General features: G+C 41.9%; 1 protein-coding gene across 1 annotated transcript in view; it reads right to left on the reverse strand.

The window, feature by feature from the left end:
* LOC139695300 (ribosomal protein S6 kinase alpha-5-like) overlaps nt 1-22,651 on the reverse strand; it is a 205,513-nt gene that overhangs the window by 93,014 nt on the left and 89,848 nt on the right. The window contains exon 3 of the mRNA XM_071593997.1: nt 1,812-2,063. Coding sequence (XP_071450098.1) covers nt 1,812-2,063 — 252 coding nt within the window. The remainder of the gene's footprint in view (nt 1-1,811; nt 2,064-22,651) is intronic.

Consider the following 22,651-nt stretch of genomic DNA (forward strand, 5'->3'; position numbering starts at 1 on the left):
GGAAAGGGAGGAGGGCGGGCGGTTGGGGGAAGGGAGCTTGATAGTGGCAGCCCTCTCGGTCTGACTGCAGCCTCGACGGAGGAAGCGCAACTTGTTGGCACGACGCGTTGTGGAGTCAGCCGGATCAATACGCTTTTTAAGCATTTACAAAAAAATATACACTCCTCATTGGTCAGGAATTTTCACCATCCCCCTACCATTCTAAGCTCCCCTCTTCTTCCCTCTCCCGGTAAGAGACTCCTGTAGATAGCGTGCCTTTCAGGTTTCTCCAGTAGGGACGGAGCTCACTTCAGGGCACATAAAACAGACAGCGAGCCCACCACGCCCGTTCAACACTTATGGGGACTCTTCACCACCGAAGTGTCAGCGGCAGTCGCCCTACCTCAAACACATACACTGTCGCACGCATATCTTTACATGAACGCATAACAGCACATAAATACTAATTGAAATTCCTCTTCCGAGTCTTGAAGAGTGCCCTTGTATCCTGAGATTTCTTGAATAAACCCTATCTCTCTCTGACCTTCAGGGAATGCGTTACAGTTCGGGAGGGAAGGGACCTCGCTGGAGACCGTGGAAGTACCGAATGCTCATTGCCTTTTATTTATCAAATATTGCACGTATTTCCATCGTTCCCTACATTGAGAGACATCTCTAGGTTGATCCTAAAAGGCATCCAATACAAAACTTTCGAAAATTAAATTTCATAAAGCTTTGGGGGAATTTGGTATTTCGTGAAATAAAACTGGGTGCATCAAGAATTTCCCACGTAGGACAGAGTACGTTTTTCTTCGTAGAAAAATGCTTCTGACAAACACGACGCATGCGCTGATACCAGTACTCATATTACTTTAATTTGGAATTTGATGTGTTCCCAAATAAACTTCACACATTTAAAACAATATTTGCTTAAATAATCCAAGACTGCGGCGGGTGTTGACCCTGCGGTCCTCAATCTACGGTAGCAGCCTTCTTTCTTGCGGCTACTGCACTCATAAAATCTTCGAGATCTTAACAATTTCCTTTTTATGAAGAAGAATACTTCTGCATCTCAGACGTCATGGAAGTCACGTTGAACCGCAAAGCTGAAGGGATCATAAAAATGAAAAAAAACGCTATCAACTTAGATAGAAAACTATATAACTGCAAAGGTCTCAAGTTCACGGAGAAGCACGACTGATGACGACAAACAAAAAGAGCTCTGCATCGTTTTTCAGGCAATTTCACCACCACATAATCGCCGCAGAAAACAATGGACTAAGTGCCAATGGACTTGCTCATCATCTTTGAGTATGGCACGAAACATTTAATAACAATTTGGATCGCATCCAAAAGAAATAAGTAGAAAATATACAGAAAATTGGAACGTGATTTTTTTCGTCCATCTAAAAACACACCGACCTAAAGCAAACGCTCTCACTTAAAACTACTGACGGAGAACTAAGTAGCACACACTGAGGCCATTGAATTTCATTAACATTCACTTATGCAAATAAATACCAATATGATATGGACCAAATTGGCTCGATTATATCGTACAGTCACCTCGTTGAAAAGAGAATTTTCAACTTAAGCCTTCACCTAAGCCTTAACATCAATACATACAGGTATATCTGTAACCATAAATGAATATTCTTTTCGGATTGTCTTTGGGTTCAACAAGTATCATTGTTCCATCGACTAATTTTTCATTTTCTGCCCTGTTTCATTGAAGGACCTAAAGGACTTTATATTTGAATCGGAGGTTCAAGAAACGGTCCACGGACTTCCACGTTCCTTGCAGGGTGAGGTTAAGGATAAGTAATACTCACCTAATATAAGGTGCAGCTTGGCCTCAGTCTGGAAGGCGTAGTGGAGGGTGACGAGGAACGGCGATTGCCGGACGGCTTCCAAAACCTGCCGCTCTGTCCTCGTGTGTTCCGTAGTCTTCTTTTTCTGAACGATGGACGCCTTCTTGAGGACCTTCATGGCGTACAGACGACCAGCGTCCACGCAGTCCCCGGCGGTGCCTCCCCTGCCCTTGATCGTGGCTCTTTTCCTCACAAGGAACACCTTGCCGTAGGCTGGAATGAGATGGAAAGGAGGGAAGCCGTTAGGAGGTTGCGGAATTCGGTGACTCGGGGCGCCGACTGAGGAGAAATTGACCCCGAACGCCGGAAGAAAGGTTTACTGACTGGATAGGAAATGAGAGAGTCCGCTGAGACGACCGACCACTTCTCCTTGAGCTGACATCGAATAATTGAGTTATATTATTGACATTTTTGTCCACGACGGAATCTATTTTGGTAATTAATCAGTAATAATTAAAGTAAAAGCAACACTATATGTCATTGTATAAAGACACATTCAAGTATACATATGTCTGTGCGCATTATTATATGAAACAGTTAATGCAATATTAGCATAAGGGAAAAGTAATGCATGAGATAAATGCCGACCTAAATTTCTGCATAACATTCCTGATGACATCAATTATAGGGAAAAATATCTCTGAAGAAATTTCCAAAGCTAGAAGTTATATAACTCAATGTCCTGTCGAGAGGGAAAGCAATACGATAGAAAAGACAATCGGTCATGATCATATTAGTTCAAAACTTGGCTTCACGGCACTTATTCACGTGAACTGAATATTTGGCGAAATTTGTAAGGTTGATGACAAGGTTTTGACACCGGCCTAAATTACTCAGGATGCAGTTAAAATGTCCTCCATTCCAATAAAAGGATATAGCCAGTGAGAAGCCTCGACAGTGAAATTATTTACGAATAGTACTAAGCCATTACAAGTATATATAACCGATTACTTTAATTATTAAACTAATATTCATATAACATTAAGAGAGCACGAATTATTATTTTTAGCAGAATAATTCAAAGTGAAAAGGTATCGACTAGCACTTAAACACTCGATCGCGTAAAATTCATTGGCCAATTCAGGTTTATGCAATATCCAAAAAATATACGTAATGGTATTTATTATAAGCTGGAATAAGTTTCAAAGCGCCATTGATATACAGGCATTAAATATAAATGCGTAATTCCAGGAATTCTCCAGTAAACTTGGACAAATGGATTACATACGCAAATAGATATTTTGACCAATCATTTGACAACCTAAAAAATAAGGTAAAAATTAAGCTGAATTCATTCCCCGGTGATATTCAGGACTAAATTTCTCCTGACAACATCAGGCGCTCGTGACATTGATTGTCGCTCAGATTGTGGGACCGTTGCTACATTCAACTGGGGGTTTTCGATATCCGAGGCAAAATGAGAAAAACAAATTTGCCCTTTTCCACAGATTTAATTTGTTGGATTTTTTTTGTAAATTTGTTTTTCTCATAATGACGAACTTCCACATCTCGCCTGAGTCTGTTAAATATATCTAAGGCAAACTATTAATATAATGACCAAAATAAAGAGAAGCGGGGAAAAATGGAAGAGAGTGCAGGAAAACATCTCCATTCGAGTATTTTGTCTTTTAATTAAAGAAGCACACAGATTACGCTAACCATGGCACTTGGTTGTGTGTCGGCCCAGAAATTCGAGCATCATGAGTACGCGTATGCTTATATTATAGTTAGCTTCTTAGGCCGCATGTAAAAACCCTACCCCATCCAAAGGAATACTAGTTCCCTTGGGCGAGGGTGGAACTCATAATGGCCTCTCGATGTGCATTATCACAGCCAGGAGTTTCAGTAAAAATAGCGGTTTATGCTGGTGGTATTGAGATGTACATCTCGGTTTAATCCTGGTTTCTCCCATCCAGCAGCCAAACACTCCACTCAACAGACTGTCAAAATATCTTCCAATAATAATCATTGAAGATAATTAAATAATGATAAACTAGACACAGTGGATCGAAAATCAAATTCCTGTTATATTTAGTCAACATGCCTCGTGGCAACAGTCAGCGTATTTACATTGAGTTAATTTTTGGACTTCCTTTTACTTAAAATGAACATTAAAATTCTATAGCGGATAAACATTTACTCGGGAATTTGTTTTACTTTGGAATTATTTTTTTAATATCACTAGTAATGGGGAAGGGCTTTAAAAAACTCGCCCAGATAAACTGTTTCCCGTATAAGATGGTTTACTTAGTGAACGAAAATTTCCCAACACTACTTTTTCCAGTAACTGCCTTTATCTTATTTGTCATGGTCATTTTTCTCCTAACAAAAGTCACCTCACATATTGTCCTCCGTATATTTGCTGACGGACAGAGAATATTATCGGGCCAAACCGCCTGAATTTATCATTGCATTCTCTCGCGCTATGCTTCCTCAGAGGTGGGGAAAGGGAACCGAGGATTGGAGGGACAGTTGCTGTCAAGCCGCATACCCCGATTACTGCCGCTAGCATTCCTCCTGAGAGCAGCAGAAATGGGTCATTATCATTTGTCTCTCCTTTCAAAACTCCCTCCTCTTAACCCTCCCTCCCTTCTCTCCAAGCCCAACAGAACGCGTGTCTCTTAATCTCCTTCATGGCACGTATTAATAAGTTTATCGGTATACACTGGAACGCAAAAAGAGCATTATGAAAGGAAGGGGCGTGTCTGGGAGTGTGCCTCGTTATCAACTTTAGTTGCTCTTTGGGAACGACTGAGAATGAGATTTGAAAGAATGCAAAAAGGAGATGGGGCCGCTTATTGCAGACGAGCGTTTCTTTTATTTAATTACTCTTACGGCGTAAGCAACGTGTCTAATAAATGTGTAAGCAATTGAAAAGCAATCCTCTCGATGATGAGGTGGGTACCCGTGAAATATCTGCAATAGGATACTTCAAATTCGAAGTAAACAATGATCTTGGAAGATAATCTTAATTAATTAATGCTCGTCACCAAAACTATCCCCCAAACATTCGACTGCACGCGCTAGTCGGAGCTCAAGCAATCCGAAACAAACACAATCGCCCACATAGAAATCAAATTTGCATGGTTTCAGACTACAAAAACTCAGTCAAAGTATCACAACTTCCTCATCTAACTGTACCTACATCCCTATACTATGTAAAACTAGGGATTCAATAATTATCAAATAACTTTGATGAACCCATTTCTATCATTAATTTGCTGCCTGATGTAAAAAAACAAATGGAAATACGGAAAAAGGTTACACAAGGCTAGAAAAAGGCTTGATTCTTAAAATAACAGCTAAAATCAGGTGAGGTCGATGAAATTCAATTCATTTACGTTCATTTAAAACAGTATTAATGATGACAATTAACACCAGAAGCGTGAATACGTGAGACGTTCGGATTGAAAGCTATGTGACGACCGTAAAAGAAAAGATAAACCAGAACACTTCATTTCTTGTTGAATGCAATCATGAGCTCCATTACCAATCATTATCGCCTAAATGCTGCACTAAAAGCACTAGACTGAGCGCATGAATAAAGATGCAACCACGCACTCCTCCTATCTCTCTCGCAAGCCAACACTGATATTCATACATATCGGAGCGAAGTTTTTAACCTGGTGAGTGATACATCATTATATGGGAAATACGATGAAAGTTCATGTCGCACGGTTATAAGCCAGAAAGGAATAAAGTAAGCCAAATGCAATCACCAGAAATTTGTGCAGGCAAATACTTCAACTGACGTCAGATTTATTATGATCCAGGACACTCGTTCATAAATGCACAGAACTCCTTGATCTAACAAAATCCTCCGCTTTGCTCAAAAGGACATCGATTTTAATTTGACAGCGCATGCATTCCATGAAAACTAGCAAATAAACAAATTCGCTCTCACCCATTTCTTGAAAGCAATTTGGCTCGGGACTATATCATGGATGAGGCGGACTATATCATATATCGGGACTATATTTTGGAGGAGGCGGGGGGCTTCAGACAACTTAAGTCCTAAAATCAATACATTCAGTGGAATAGCAAAATAGCTGTCGTGTCAAGCGAAATACGAAAGTACGGTAAGTTAAATCATTGGAAGCGATCTAAACTATAATTACGTAGAGAAAAAGTAACCATAAAAAACACCGTGCAGTAACCCACGAAACATACCAGAATACCATGTGAACACACCCAAAACAGAAAAAAATGTAAATATTTTGCTTGAATTACCGCAGGTTACGATTCCTTTCGACAACTCGACTTAAAAAGAGGCCAGCAAACGCAATGCGACGGGAAATACACCTTGCTGAAAGGGTGCGATCCATCCAGGTAGTTTGAGCCCTCCCGACTTCACCAACCTCGAAGAGCGGAGCGTGTCATCTGTCAAGACAGGTCAGGAGGCACCCTCTGACGCCATCCTGCATGCAGGATAGGCCATCCTACCCGATCGCTCAAATGCGTTGAAGTTCATATGAAATCCCCTCGGACGACCCCCTCAAAACACTCCAGCGACGATGGGGGCTGCCCCATGTCACTCAGCACAAGACGTCCGACCACCACTCCACGACACACATCTCCCCCGCTCAACTTAGCGATCATCCCATTCCACGCGTCACATGGAAGGACTTCGGCTTCGTCCAAGTACGAAGATAATTTATGAATGGAATATTGGGCACCTGGACCTTCATCCCCATTTTAACCAATAAATGCGGTAATAGATACGAGGGTCATCCGGAAAGTAGTACCCGTTCGTGAAATAAAGACACAAAAGTAAATATTAACAAACATAAAAAATTTTATTTCAAAGAGGATACTTTAAACTACTTCTCAACATAATCTCCAAGCAAATTAAGGCATTTGTCATAACGTGTGACAAGTTTCTGTATTCCTGCTGCATAGTCCTTCGCCGCCAGCTCATTGAGATACGCGAGGGACCCATCTTGCACAAATTTTTGGCAAATTTTTGCAGATGGTGTTTAACAATTTCATGAACAATTGTTCGAGAAACATTGGGAAAATGCTCACAGATGTCATCAATTGTGACGCGCCGATCGTTCCTCACGAATTCGTCAACTGAGCTCACCAGTTGGTCTGTAATGACAGACGGTCTCCCCGAACGCTCATCGTCGTGTGTGTTCCCCCTCCCCATGTTGAAGTTGCGACACCACCGCCGAACAGACGACTCGTCCATTACATTGTCTCCATACACCTCCTTTAATTGGCGATGAATATCACATGGGCGAACGTTTCTTGCATTGAGGAATTTAATCACTGCCCTCACTTCACAACTGGCGGCGTTCTCAATTTTTTTAAACATTGTAAACAATCACAGAAACAACACAGGCAATGCTAGCGTCACGCAACTTGGCTCAGAGAAGGCAGACAAGCCACTGAAGCTATCTGACCTCGTCCAGCGGCTACTCGCGTCGTCAGCACTTCATGCGGCACGAACGGGTACTACTTTCCGGATGACCCTCGTATAAAAAGGAGCGCACTGCTAGCCACGAGAGTGGCAGAATGATAGAGAGATAAACAGAATTCGCCCCCCGAAAATAGACCTTGTAATAGGTGGTCTAAGCAAGTGGCGTCCACAGTCTAATTACTGCATTTTAATCACAGAAAACACTGCTCCCCCCATATTTTACAAAATGATGCTCAAGTTGCGCGTGTTCAATTATGATACACAACCTTCGTCATGAGATTCTGGAGTGGAAGGATAATTTGTCGTGCTCCGACATCCTATTGGGGAAGAGCGAGTTGCCAGCCCGGTTCCTCCCTTAAATGCGCCCATGGGGGTGCACTTGGTAACCCCCTCCCCTCTCGAAAATAATATGAAGCATAAAAATAATTAAATAAATCAATAAAAAGGAGGAAAAAATCCCCCGACAAATGTTCGTGAAAAAAAGAACAGACGCCGAACGCCCACGACGCATGTGAATAAAAATACTACCCTACCACCTCCCCCGCGACACCCCCAACACACTTTCCTTTCCCTTTCCTCCGACCGCGTACTAGCGCACAGACCAGAGGGCCGGCACACTGTCCTCCCCTCCGTGGCGATCAGATGGGGTGGGGGTGTAGGCGAGATAGAGAGGGGGTAGAGAGAAATTAACCCCCTCCCTCGTCTCGCGCGGGTGTGAAGCTCGCTCGGTCCTCACGAGTCACGTAATGGGTTTCCATGGCTACCGCCACCACTTCTCTCCCCTCCGTCCCACACTTTCTGCCTTTCAAGGCGGCTAGCCGAGTAGTGGCGCCATTAATGAAGGACTCCTGGCTGCGGGTTTGGCATACGGGCGACCGGGTAAGTTTTTTCGATGCTCATTTCCCGAGCAGTGTCAAAAGCCCTCGTCGTCGACGTTCCGACACCGGGAATTCTAAGCGGCAACATCGCACATCACGGCGAGGTAATTTGGTAAGGATTAGATATTCAAGCATCTCCCGAGAACGTGGCATATGACGTAGGTACCCAGGCTGAAAATGTGTTCGCCAAGGTTCAAAAATATGGCGAAATGAACTCAAATGATAGAAGCAAAAAAAATAATATACACGAATGACATCTTTACACGTGCTTCAGTGGCAGACGGCCTCGAAAATTATCACATGAAATAAACCGTAGTGTTAGGGCATGAATTGTAACTGGAAACCGTAATTTCAATAGTATTTCTACATACTACCTTGATCAAAAAGTTCCCGGAATAACCACCGTGTGGCGCTCCCATCGTTCCGATTTGAGTTCTGTTTTTTTTGTTAAATTGGTACATCTGTTGTTGATATTCCCTTTAAATCTTAGTGTCATAACTTGACATTTGCAAAAGTTACGTAGCCAAGAGTACATCTATCTCTGTGTGTGTTGGCGATTTTTTACAATTTCAGAAATGGATTTAAATTTGCAACAACGAACTTGTATTAAATTTTGCGTAAAAAACGGATTTAGTGGCGCACGGACGTTGGAAATGTTGGAAAAGTGTTTCGGCAACGATTCTCTAAAAAAAACGGTCGTTTACCAGTGGCACGAGCGGTTCAGAAGTGGTCGTGAGTCAATCGAAGATGATGAACGCAGTGGCAGACCATCGACATCGAAAGTCGGTGAAAAAATTGATAAAGTAAAAGAAATGTTGGTCAATAACCGCAAATTAACCATCAGAGAAATAGCGGAGGACTTGAACATTGCCTATGGATCCGCCCAAGACATTGTGGTTAATGATTTGGGTTTCCGTCGTGTAGCATGCCAAAAGACCTCAATTTCATGCAAAAAAGAGACCGTGTTGACGTCGCAAAAGACATGATTTGCGAGGCTGAATCCGATCCCACATTCATCAAAAGGATCATTACTGGAGACGAGACGTGGGTTTATGAGTACGACACGCAATCCAGACATCAGGCAAGTGAATGGCGTTCACCAAATGAGCCGAGACCAAAAAAACCACGTCGTTTTCAGTCAAAAAAGAAGGCAATGCTGACGGTTTTCATGGATTACAACGGTGTAGTGCATCATGAATTTTTGCCAGAAGGCCAGACAGTAAACAAAGAGTATTATTTGGGCGTTATGAGACGTTTGCGTGAAGCAATTCGCCGAAAGAGACCAGAAATGTGGGCAGAAAACTCGTGGATTTTGCACCATGATAACGCACCGTCGCACAGTGCTATCATTATTCGTAATTTTTTGACGAAAAATGCAACAAATACCATCCAACAGCCACCGAATTCACCTGATTTGGCTCCCTGTGACTTCTTTCTGTTCAATCGAGTTAAAAAACCATTACGGGGAACGCGTTTTAGCAGCCGAGAGGAAGTAATGGAAAAATCGCAGGAAGCACTGATGGACATACCGAAAACCGAATATAAAAAATGTTTCGAGGATTGGATCAAGCGCTGGCATAAGTGTGTTGCAGTCGATGGGGATTACTTTGAAGGGGACAATATAGATTTAGATGAATAAACTTGTATTTTTAATTTTCTGAATAAATTCCGGGATATATTTGATCAAGGTAGTACATGCACTTCACGTCTCTTGTCCTAGACTTCCTTCTTATTCGTATCGCTCTTTCTTTACTCATTCATGCCATGAGTAATCAATTTTTTTCCTCCTCTTCCGTGCTCACTTGTTCTTCATTTCAGCAGAGCGTTCAGCACTCAATCACCTCTCCATTTCCCTCCAACCACTTTCACTTTCTTTGAATTTCAACAAAAACATCCTCTCTCTATCTCCCCTAACCATTTCCAACCCTGCTTTCGTTTGACTACCTCTCTATCCAGCTCATTTTTCCATTCTTTTCTGGGCCCACCCCTCGAAGTTCTGTGATGGAAACTCATCTCACTGGCCTCAAATATGAGATTTCGAAACCGCACAGCGATACGCTTAAAGTCAAAAGACTCCACTCAACTTCGCCCTACCTCTTCACTTAAATTCCGGATCTTCTGTTGTCTCTTAATGATGCAATTCTCCTCCTTAATTCGGATTTCATTTATCCTCGTTTATTCTTGATAATGCAATATCTGTCTCTTTCTGAAAAATTACCATCATCCAGTACATCAAGTGCGAATCTGCCACGCCCTGAGAATCAACTGAAATCCCTTAGATAGTAATTATTTTTTTTTAAACTTCATATCTTAGTAGTATGAACGTACATCAACAGATCTTTGAGATTTTTTGCCACACCTAGAGCAGGGACTAAGATTTCTCCCTCCTAAATATTGCTCGATCTTTTGCCAGTATTAGTTATCGATTCGATTACCGGGGCCAATTAACTAGCTTCCGAAGGATTAATTTCCCATACGGTATCAGTAACCACAATGCTCGGAATAATTAAGGAAACGAACGAAACGAAGGAAATCCTTCTTCCCTGAGTTTCAATTAATAAATCAATGGACTTAAAAATGATCGAAAGACCCTAATTTCACAAGTTCTCGTAGGAGTTAAAGTAACATGGTTTATCTCAATTGCATAGTGAATTTACACTTTTCAAACGGCGTAGCTATATGTTTAAAGCGTCCTTAGTCAGGGCATTCGACTGCATGCACACATGAAGATATGCATGTGTGCATGCAGTCGAATGCTCTCGCAATGCTCTCGAACAAAATCATTCAACTTGGTGAAAAACAGTATTCCTTCTTTTAAACATTGTGCTTAATACTAAATCATTCGAAAATATCTTAAATGGACTCAGTAAACATTTTTTATTTCCATAGCACTCAAACCTTTTGGTCTTAAATTGATATTAGAAATTAAATGTTTTGTGCTATCTAACAAATTGGATTACACACTGTTGTTACTAACGTCATGGAAACAGCAAAACCTTTTACTTAGCTCATTTTCACATTGAAAACATTCAAATACATCCTATGCGAACTCACTCAATTGTCGTTGCGGGCGTTCACCAACTAATACTTTGCATCACCTAGTTAATGGCATTCTTCATTCCTGGAAGATGAATGCTCGATGGAGCAAAGAGGAATCAATTTCTAGGGCCATGAATAAAGAAATAAAGATGAACAGCTCGGCAGTCATATCCGCAGAGTGAATTTGGATTTAGGCCACGGGGACGGACGTTGCTTACGGTGTTTGTACCCTTCCGCAAAAGAAGGTTAAGCCAGGGGCGTTCGAGTTTGTGTTGGGATGCGTGCGTGTGCCTTCATATACATGACGCAAACACACGGGCAAGGGAGCCCGCTACGTCGGCTGCAAACTCCCCATGGACATCGTAAAAGGGATACATGAACGAGCTGCAAAGAGATCTGCAGTGACTGAGGGAGGGAGGGAGGGATGGAGGAGGATGCAGGATTAAGTAGGTCGCGACCCGCTCACTTCCACCCGCAACCCTCCCCGGCGACGACCACCCCGAGGCCGACTGCCTCCTTTGACGTGTTCATTCCGCGCTGCTAACTGCCCACGGGGTTGTTTATTCAACGGGTTTTGGACTCATCAATCCTCCCTGGCACTAGCTTACCAAGAGTAGTAACTTATTCCGGTACCCCAGCACTTATTTCCCGATCTTGGATCTTAATTATTTTCCCAAAAAATCTTTCAAAATAGGTTAAATATTAGTTCATCGCCAGGTAGAGTACCAGCACTATCCTCTTAATAATTCCACCAAGGTATACACTTTCACTCTTGACAAAGCAATTATTATTAAATCTCATCATAACCAATTTTTAATTTTTGTATATTTGTTTTGTTCAGCCTTAAGTCTTTCAAGTCTATAATTTCATTACATATTAATTACAATTAATGCAATATATTCCTCAATGTGACGAAAGATAAGGTGGAAGAGGGGATTTAAAAGTCTCAACCTGGCCACAAATTTACGAAAATCCCTTATCAGTCCATAAGCTCGAGTATTACGGTGTGCGGAAACACACACAGTGAGAATCCGCTGTGTTCGCATTAGGTATTTAAATAAAGTGCTTTTTTGTTTGAATCGAGAAGTGACAGAGTGTTAATTGAAGGGGCGGTACACGGTGGGCTAGCCAGAGACCACTAAAGAATATGCAGCAGTATGACGTGCGTCCCTTAGGAAGCGTGGAAGCTGGCTGTTGATTGAATGGGAACCACGTCTCCAAATTTGACCTAACAGACCCTCCTTTCATTCTCTCCGTGCATTGTGATGCCTCGCCGACGTCCCTGAACCTTCCTCCTGAGCCGCTGTGCATTGACTTCACAATATAGGTAAGAATATTATCCACTTCCATTTCGAACGTCATGAAAGGGCGCGTTATGAATGAGATTACCATTCGACACGATGCCCTGTGATTCAATGTAAGTCAATTCTAAAAACCAATTGGTATAACATTCACTCAACACACAATCTAGTGATTTTAGATTGGATTGACGGTCGGAATAAAAGTTGATAAGAGGAAAGTCTAACTATGGTATGCCCTTTCAATGAAAAAGAACCTAGTCACAAAATCTAATTATGCGATAAGATTTTTAGAAAATACTTGACTTAGACGCATTGTATCCATCACCCATCACCGAAAATTAAGTACCATAACTATGCAGACGTCTTACCCAGGAATGCATACCTTTAATACTACCCGGTGAAATCGCAAGTACCGTACCTGCTACATGTGCGTGCACAAGGAGAGGACAAGTATTCGCCAAAAATTTTCCTTTTCAATTATGCGACGCGCTGCTGGCAACATGGGGGGTATTCTATTTTATTCCACACGTTGACCTTAAATGGTTAAGACTTGTTTTTTGAATTGCATCCTTGACTTCTTTATTTTAGTTTCACTAGAATTTTCGCAACTCTTCCACTATCTGATGCATAAAGATGATCAACTTCTAGGGAAATCATATTTGTGGGGCAACAGATTCTGGGCAGAAACGCAACATCTTAATCCCATGAAAAATCAAAACTAAAGACAAAGAAATATACGTACATATCATTATTCACCGAAAATATCCCTAATTCCTTCCGAATCAAAGCTAGGATCGGAAAAAATGTATCATTATCTTTTGAAATTCTGCCTTGTTCCTGACCAGTCACCTTATTTTCTGCCCTATTAAATCCTTCCGCTGGTTTTGCAACGCCATCATAACATTCTTTATCTCATTCCCAATTTATTGTTTTCCTTAAAAATTTTTCTTGAGGGATTTTTCGGAAGACATGAAATGCATTCTATTAACTTAATTATATTTCTCTCTTAAGCCATGTAAAATTCATTCGCTCATTTGTTTCCTGCAAAACTCCTTCGCCTGCCATCTCTTTCATCCAGCTAGTGATTTCCTACGAACACCTACACGTTAAAAAATTATACCAGCGGTGTGGAAAGCGATTGCCTCTACACGGCTTCCAACTCTCCCTCAATCACTCATCACATAAAATCGTGGGCGAATCGGCGAGATTCCTGGCTTGCGTTGAATGAAAACACTCCATCCAGATAGGAATCACCGAGAGGTTTCTGGATCCTTAACCTTCCCCACCAAAAACTCATTTGAAGTCCAGAAAATGCCGATACGACCGAAAACCTTCCCACCCTCAAACTCCTTCTCGAGTTCCCTTTCCAGTTTCTTTGGATCCGTATTGCCCCAACGATACGTACTCTCCCTCTCACACCCTTTTCTTCTCACGTTCGTATTTCTATCTCACTCCTTCCGCTCAAATAAAATAAGTCCTTGTACACCACACTAAAATGTAAATCCTGTCTAATAAAAAGTGATGGTTGACGTGAGTACAATTAATGTGAGTATTTCATAGTGTCAAAAACATTAGCCGGATTCCTCGATTTTCGATTCAAATGCTTCAGCTATTGAAGTTACCGAGCTATCCTCTAACACTGTACATTTCTTGAAACTTAACTAGCCGAGACTTTGACCGGAAATCAATAGACTCGGGTTCGAATACCGGTTATGACGAATTTTTATACACCATAAAATTTTGTCATTTGGGTACACATTGGCGGGTGACTTCACCAAAGTTAGTGTTGCGTAATTTCCACCAGTTTCGATGTGGACACTAATGATAGCGTCATGAATATCCAAACCGTGATATTTCTAAATAATAATGTTTTCTACACAACGAATATCAGTAGTCTCAAGACACTATTGCAACGCCATATTAATGCGACAGAGGAGGTAATATACCTGTGCAAAGATGGGACAGTACAAAAGAAATACAAATTACAGAAATTTTCCTTGATTTCCATTGAGCGGGCTTCCCCTCACAATTTATTACCCCAAAGAAACCGATTTAAGATGTATGCACCGGTTGCTACACATAATTACGTCAACAAAAACAATAACTATGTTCTTATGTCAATAGGCATGTTTAAACGCCACCTGGGTCGATGGCTTTCCTATTGGAAGAAACGATATTGACGATAGCATGGGGATGATTGATTATTGAGGAGGTCACGCTCTAGTGAAAGCAAGAGCTCCAACCTTCTGGGGACGGAGGTACGTCCGCTTGCCTGGAGATTTTCTGTTCCCCTCAGATTTCGGGTACGACCGCCTTGAATATGGAATCGTCTACACTTAAGGAGCTTCAGATGGAATTGCACACGCAATCCCATCCCTGACCCATGCGATTACGCGGGAAGGTTCAAGTCATTCCTCGCCAGTTTAGGAAGACAGAACGTACTGTGAGCAAGGTGGCATAAAAATACCGCGTCCCGATTTTCCTCTTTAACTTTCCCCAAGCGATACAATCGGGAAGTCAAACGTGGTGGTGTGGTAAGAAGAAAGGCGGAAAAAATGCACGTGATTGAGAGAAAGAGGGAGAGAAAGGGGACGATGGGGCCCGGAAAGTTAAGAACGATGGGGGAAGGGGTTACGGTAAGAGGGTGGGGAAGGAAGGGCCGGAGAGATAAAGGTACTCCAAGTTCGGATGTGGGACTGTTTGGAAAACGGACCCTGGACGCGTCTCGTCCACCGTGCTGGACCGACTGAGATTTCTCGAGTTGCCCTTCTACATTGGGAAAAATACCGACCACCAGGTGCCACGCTGCCGGCCAGCAACTCACCGGAAGGGTTGGGGGTGGGGAGGAGAGAGAGAGGATGAGTTATGTCCCTAGCGGTCCATCAGCACGGCCGGGTCGACATGACACTACTATACGCGGCGCCGGGAGTAAAGCGTTTTCTTTCTTCCTCACACGCACCTCTCCAAGGTGGCGGAGAAGCCCCAAGGGACGTCCCCTTTCTCAGCAGGACCTCAGAAGCAGTCGCTAACCATTCGGACCTCACGTGCCACGAGCAATTTTGAGTCTCGCAAACCTCTAGAGTGAATTATTTTCTAACAAAAGCCAGACACAAACATTCATGAAATAACGACTATGAACGCTCCTATTCGTCAGTAATTCATAATTAATTACCGTTTAAAGCAGGTTTTAGGGAGGGTATTCTGTACCACTCCACACTACGATAGACCCTTATTTAATTCAGCATACATTCTACAATAAGTTCCCTTTAAATTATGCATACTTACTACCTTCATTCCGTCCAACATCCCTGATCTTTTCCCACCCCTTCCTCCTTTGTCTGATGTCCTCCCCTGCATCACAGTATTCAGTCATCCATCGCCTATCAAAATGCTCTACATCCATCTTTCCTGCCTTACTAATATTTGTCCTAACAACCCTCTCTCCTCTCACAGCATTCCTAGTGCTTAACCATTAGTTAGCATAGGGTCACAGCCGTAGGGTCTAGAAGGAATGAATTTACACGAAACAGGAAAAATTAATTACTCAGTCAAATTAATTACCAGAAAGATGGAGTTGATCAAAAGGAAGGCTGGATTTACCAAAGATGGAGGCGTTTGAAGAACGGGAGGGAGATGTTATATGCCAATGAAAGTAAAACATGCACACAGAAACTCTTTATCATTGGGACATTCACTGAAGCATGAAAACTTGCTAATAATCAACTTGGAATGTCAAGTGAAGGAGGAATACTAAGAAGTTAGACACCTAACAGGTAAAAAGTGATGAGATATGGGAAAGCGAAAAATTCACACAAATAAAGAAGTCAGCAGGTTGTTGCTGGAGGAAAGTATTCATATGAGGTTGTAATACCCTTCTTAACTCCGGCTACTTTCTGATCCCTTCACAGTATTTTGAACAGATACTCCTTTCCTCCTCCCTTCAGGGCCTACCTCATAGTAACCTCCCTCATACTTCATTAAGGTGTTCGTAGCCTTCCATTATCTTCCCAACATACTTTGAAATCCGATCCTTGATTCCATCAACCAACTGCCTGGTCTCCCCAACAGAATCCTGGCACTTCTTCGCCGTCTAACTGTCACTCCAAACTCCCTGAGACTTATAAATCGAAATAATACCGAGCGTCCTATTCTAAATTTGTCGCCAACAAATCTGCTCGAAAATATGCCAACCAATCGACTGAAATTATCCCTTTGAACCAGTTGAAACACAAAATAATTACTTTTCAGACAGCTTCAGTCGTAAAATTCGACAACTACAGGTCATCCATTTTTGGTGTTGAAGTGAGGTGGGATCACGATTCACTTCAGATGCAACTCTAAATATGGAGGACTGTAAAAAATCATGAAAATATACCAGACTATCTCTTGATGTCTTTCTTTCTTACAAACATCAAGTTCACAGCCGTGAAACTGGTGTTATATTTTTTATAGCAAGGATTGGCTATTGAGTTGAAGTTGGTTTAAGAATGTTAAGGAACTCGAGGCTATTTTTTTCAGATTAAAATTTCTCCTAATATATTTTCGCGGACCAAATTCGCCTACTGCTTGAAACAACTCGATAAAAATTCAGTCCACGCGAAAGCTACGATAAAAATTCCACTGAAACACCATGAAAAGCAATATTTTTCGTCACTATTCGCGGAAACGTTCGGAACTCAATGGCCACAGATAGTGAACAATCAGCTTTAATTTATTTCACCATCCGGAAATGAAAATCAGATAGCATATTTCATATTTGCGAAGGCAGGACAAACGATCCTCTATTTTTAGGGAATGGTGGCTTTCAGCTCGACTACTTCCCGTTTCGAATGGACGGAGTTCGAAAGAGATATCCAAGTGTTTCCAACAAATGAACGCATTCGATTGCACGACAATATTTTCCTTTCGGGAACTTAAAAGAGTTTCCGTCCTCGGTAAGATGTGAAGACCCATCGGAAACAATCTTGAATCACGGAATCGATAAAAACAGGAGCAATGAGTATGTGAAATCAGAAGAGATCAGTCAACGACACTCAACTGAAAACAAAACAGCGGCAGTCGCTACGATGACGACCAAAGGCATGGGCCAGGAATAAATCGGAAGAGAGATAATACTAGGGTTTAAAATAGGTCACCTTTCGCTCAAAATCGATCGAGCCGAGGAGTGCAGTCACTTTTTTTCATTTATACAGTAGTGAAACCAGACTCAAAAATATGATGCTTCGAACTGATTCAGGATATTAAAATAAATTTAAGAAATAGATATGCTTCCATTACCTCCTCTTGCCCTTTCCGTAACATAACGTTTATTCCTCCCCCTTCCCCTATTTTTACAATTGAGTGTCTACCTTTAACACCCCAAAAGTAGCCCAAGTTGTAATTTAACCTGAGTCTACAACGCATTTCCATTTCGTCGGATTCCAATAGTCATGACTCAAAAAACCAATTTCTTACCTAAACATAAAGGTTTGTTCGAAAAAATTAAAGAAAGCATTTTAAAAAGGCGAGTTTCTCTTTTAAATTCATCTATAATAAATCGGGTACGCTATAAAACTTTAAGAGATAACTCAAGCTATCAACATGATAACATAGATGTACAATTTCCCCAATTCTTTTTCCAATTATTTTACAACGATCAAATTTAATTTTAAGCCTTAAACTTATAACAAAGAGTTACGTTTTAATTCCCACTTTAGTATTTTAACTTATTTTACATTTAATGAAATACAAAAAAATTCAGAAGCCGGAATGCTCTCCCCGAATTCCGATGCTGTCATAATTATTAAAGATTTAATCCCATGAAAAATATTACAGACTTCACCCCCTTTAATTTAGCTACAGGAAGTTCATGTCGATCGCACTTGTAATGAATTTGCAAAATGTGGTAAAGTATGATTCAACAAAATAAACGTTATGTTTGAGTTTTTACCAGGAGCGGAGCGTATTATTCAAACCACTTCCAGGGACCTTCTCTTTCCAGCAATGCCAACTCCCTTCGCGCCAAAACACAGGGAGCAAAAGGCTAAGTTTCCGAAACCTAGGACGAACAAACGATAGAAGTACCATATTGAAATATGCTAATATGGTTTTACATCTATATTTTCTGATCGTGAAAGTCCGAAAGAGAGTTCCGAATTTATACATACACACACAAACACCTTAAGTCTACTCTTGAAAGTATAATTATGTTCATCGTACATAAATAGGAACTGAATGCTTGAAAAAAACATGGAAAAAGTAGCATAATCAGTTGGTCCAAAGAGCACACTCTTATTGCAAGAAAGGTGAAATGAATCTGGTGTAACACGAATAGACGGATGGAACGACTAACAGCGAGGATTGGCTAAATGCCTAGAGAACCCAACTTCCTGAAAGCGAGTAACACCCATAAGGAACAAGGTACGGATGGATATTTTTTCTTACAAGGTGAGAGCCGACCTCGGCCACAGTTGGAGTTTCCCGATCACCCTCCTTGATGGACTTTAAAAAGCCAAAGCTCGGGTCAACTGGAAGATGCCCTCTCCCCACCAACCGCCAGTACCTCCTAAAAGCGGGAAGCCTTGAACGTGGCGATTTTGCGAAAAAAATACATGCACACACTCGTCCACCTCCCGAAGAGGCGGGCGCTGCGCCAAAGGAGACATCTTCCTCTGCCTAATGGATTCCTCTCTCACACGTAGGGTCTCGCAGTGCGTACACTACCCAACGTCCTCGTCTTCGCACGCAAACTAGATCCGATCTGTGTCACGGTGAATTTTGAAAATCGCAGTGAGATTGATGCCAACGGTTTATTTTGAGTGTGTTGGTAGATTGGCATTTTGATGCCAATAGATGATATCGCAATAGGAGAAAGTCACGTGATCAGCGTACGACGAAAATCAAACGGAAAACCGAATTGCGATTCACTTCGTCGCGTTAAAAATTTCATCAACATTGCCTGATATGCCCATCCTCGTATATGCTGCGCGATGTCCATTTCCAGCATCGATCCTCTTTTGAGAGTATCGAAGTTGGAAATGGAAATCGCGCGACCCATATTTACATTGATTGCACTATGATATCTCGTTTGTAACGTGCGTAACAATCGGGCAGCGAAATATCGTGGAAGTCCCGGGCCGGACGCTGCGCGAAGCCGCTTCGGTGTCGGAGTACAACCAAGTCCGTTGGGCTCCGCGCACTCGTCCCACTTTACCCCGATATACCGCTACGCGGCGCGCTCGCCCAGCAAGGGGAGGGGGCGCGACGGATGAAGTGAGATGAAAAAGACGCTGCGCCGTGATATCAGGCACCCGAGCCCGACCACCATCGATGAGTTTGGGCCCTCGGGAAAAAGGACTTTATTCGAGGGCGTGTTCTATGGGGCGTCAACCCTTGTGGAACGCAATGAATGCACAACTGCATCCAGTCATTGCTAGTCAAAACTCTGTAGAGTATCCTGCATTGATGACACGTGATCACTATTTTGAACCACAGGGGTGAGTACACAAGGGTATACTGGGCATCGAAATGTCTTCCACTAAATTTTTAACAGAAATTATTTCTACTTTGAGGCAAAACCTTCATGGTTCAATTACAAGAAATATTGTGCCTGTATTACGCGATTTTGAAGTCAAGAATATTTTCCCATAAACATGAGGCAGTCGAGGGTTTGGCAGCCATCAAAAACTTGTTTATTATAACCTCAGATAAAGATAACGCTCCTCCGTACTTCAAGGTAAAACAAAAAGTTCGGAGTACCAAACCATGACTCGTTTCCATCAGTAATAGCTCCAGCATTTCGATGGCTCAATTTAACTGTAATCAACTGATTTTGTGTTACGCTCTCGTGAAAATACATACACCTGTAAAAACGACTTCGAAATCTGAGAATTAAGTAAAATCTCTAGCCATTGGCTCAGAGTGAAAGCGGAACTTATTGATGGTCAGAAAGTCAATCATATGAACACACTGTGCGTGGCGAATGAAAAAGGTATTATGCATTTATTTGCATAAGAAACACATTGAAACACACCATTTGCCAATTTCATACAATAGACGCTGAATTACTGAGCGAGTTAATGCGTTTTATGATTCTGGCAAATACCACATTAATACATTCAGTACCTACACTCATAAGACATCCAAGTTAAAGAGAAATACAGGTACGTGGAGAGCAAATAGTCATAAGGCTAACCTAATTCCCTCGATTTTTCTTGTTTCCATAAAATGAGGAATAACTTCAAGCAGAAAAAAAACATTTCTTGATGCAGAAGTACTTAACTGCTTCCCAAGGGAGAATTTTAAAATGGCATATGCGGGCTCTGTGACCATGTTAACTTTACGATTACAGTGATATGGCAAGTGAACGGAAGAAAGAAAGCTGGAAGCGGAGAAAAAAGGGAGGAATATTATTTGAATATTATCAATTAAGCTATGGATTATCAGGATAAAGTAGACAGCTAAAGGGAAAGCTAACAACTCGACGCCGATTATGTTCACCAATTCTTGCAAAATCGCACTTTTCTCCCCGATGAATAGCGTTAACGCACATTTCTTTCGACGCGGCGACTTCTTTCCTGCCAGACAGTGCATGACTCTTCAAATTATAGATTCGCGTCGCCCACGCCGAAGTTCGTTGTTCTCGTCGAGAGTAAATAAAGTGTCCTTGGTCTTCGAATATCTCTGCGGTCACGGGCACAGGCGATAGATAATGTGCTCTAACACCCGCGCCGGTCGGGTGGACCGGAGAGTGGCCCTTCGCTCGTACGGACGCAAGGCCCCGGGAAGGGGCGTGGCGGCTCAGATAAGAGAAAGTATGGGGGAGGGTGGTGGTGCGGTCAGCTGGCGAGGAACGGGGACTCGAATTCTAAGTCTTGAAGCTCGTAAACCGTAGACGCCATAGTTGACCTTAGCACTTTCATTATTCAATGCTATTGAATACATAAAAAACTCTACGGGTTATAAAGTTATCACTTCATAACATGCCAGACTAATAATATTCATTTGCATCTACACTAAGCCTCACAAGCGGCAGCAAGGATTTAAGAACGCCAGGCTTTTAAGGATTAATACTATTTCACATATACAAACACACAAATTTAGACAAATGCCTACATTGAAGTGTGTTTGAGAGTAAAGTTCTCAATTTTGATTATTGAACAGAGTGTGGTAGGATTAGTTACTCCTGATTTTGTCATGATTATCTATTGTGCGGTAGAGGAAATTATAGGCAATTTACAAGCGCATTTTAAAGTGAAACAGCGTGCAAGCCTGTCGATATCAATGTACCGTTAGGCTAAATACGCCAATCGCTAAGGTGACCGTACTTTAATATGCAGGGAGCTTTAGAAAGTCCAGGCCATTCGCGTCAACAAAACCAAAAGCCATTTTAATCACACAAGCATGTGCCCCGATCAACTCAACTACTTTCACCCCCACCAGGGACAATCCCTTGAGAGAAAATCACTCTTTCCCATCGTGGAAGTGAATTCAAATACTCACGGCCTTATTTCTCATAGAAACTTTCAATTACAAAGCAGGGGTAACAAAACACTGGGTCTGATAGATGGAGGATTGAGACGGGTAGGCGTCGAGTCAGAAGAGAGAGATCCATGATACTTTTAGAAGATTTAGATCCATGATACTTTTTTCTATTCGCACAAGCCCATGAAACAGAATTCGTTTCTGCAGAGTGGATTGACTTCAGTAAAAAACAGGCCACTCGACTTCACTTCTGCCACGAAGAGGAAGTTGGACCCCTATCAATGGTCTCATATGATAAGCACCATGATAATGAAAATCCAAATTATTCAAAGGTGATAGACAAGGATATAACCTCTCGCCAAGACTACTCAACGTAGTAGAGGCAACAATAAAAGGAGCGCAAGAGTTGGGTATCAAATGAGTTTAGGCCTATGGCGAAGATATTAACGTGCTCCGGTACACAGATATCTAAGCAGTAGAAGAAAAGTGAAAGAACCTGCAAGCAACTCAGAATACTATGGACCGAGTAATTGGGGAATATTATATGAGCATCAACAAGGAGAAACCTAAAATTCTTTGAGAGGAAGATAGCAGCTGAAGGAACATATCACAATTTGACCGGTGGAACTAGAGCAAGTGGAATTCTTCATCTACTTGGAAAGAAGTACAGTATAACTTGGGAAGGAAGGAGTTCACACA

This window comes from Hetaerina americana, unplaced genomic scaffold, assembly GCF_022747635.1.
Source record: "Hetaerina americana unplaced genomic scaffold, ioHetAmer1.1.p SCAF_6, whole genome shotgun sequence".
In the NCBI taxonomy this organism is placed as follows: Eukaryota; Metazoa; Arthropoda; class Insecta; order Odonata; family Calopterygidae; genus Hetaerina; species Hetaerina americana.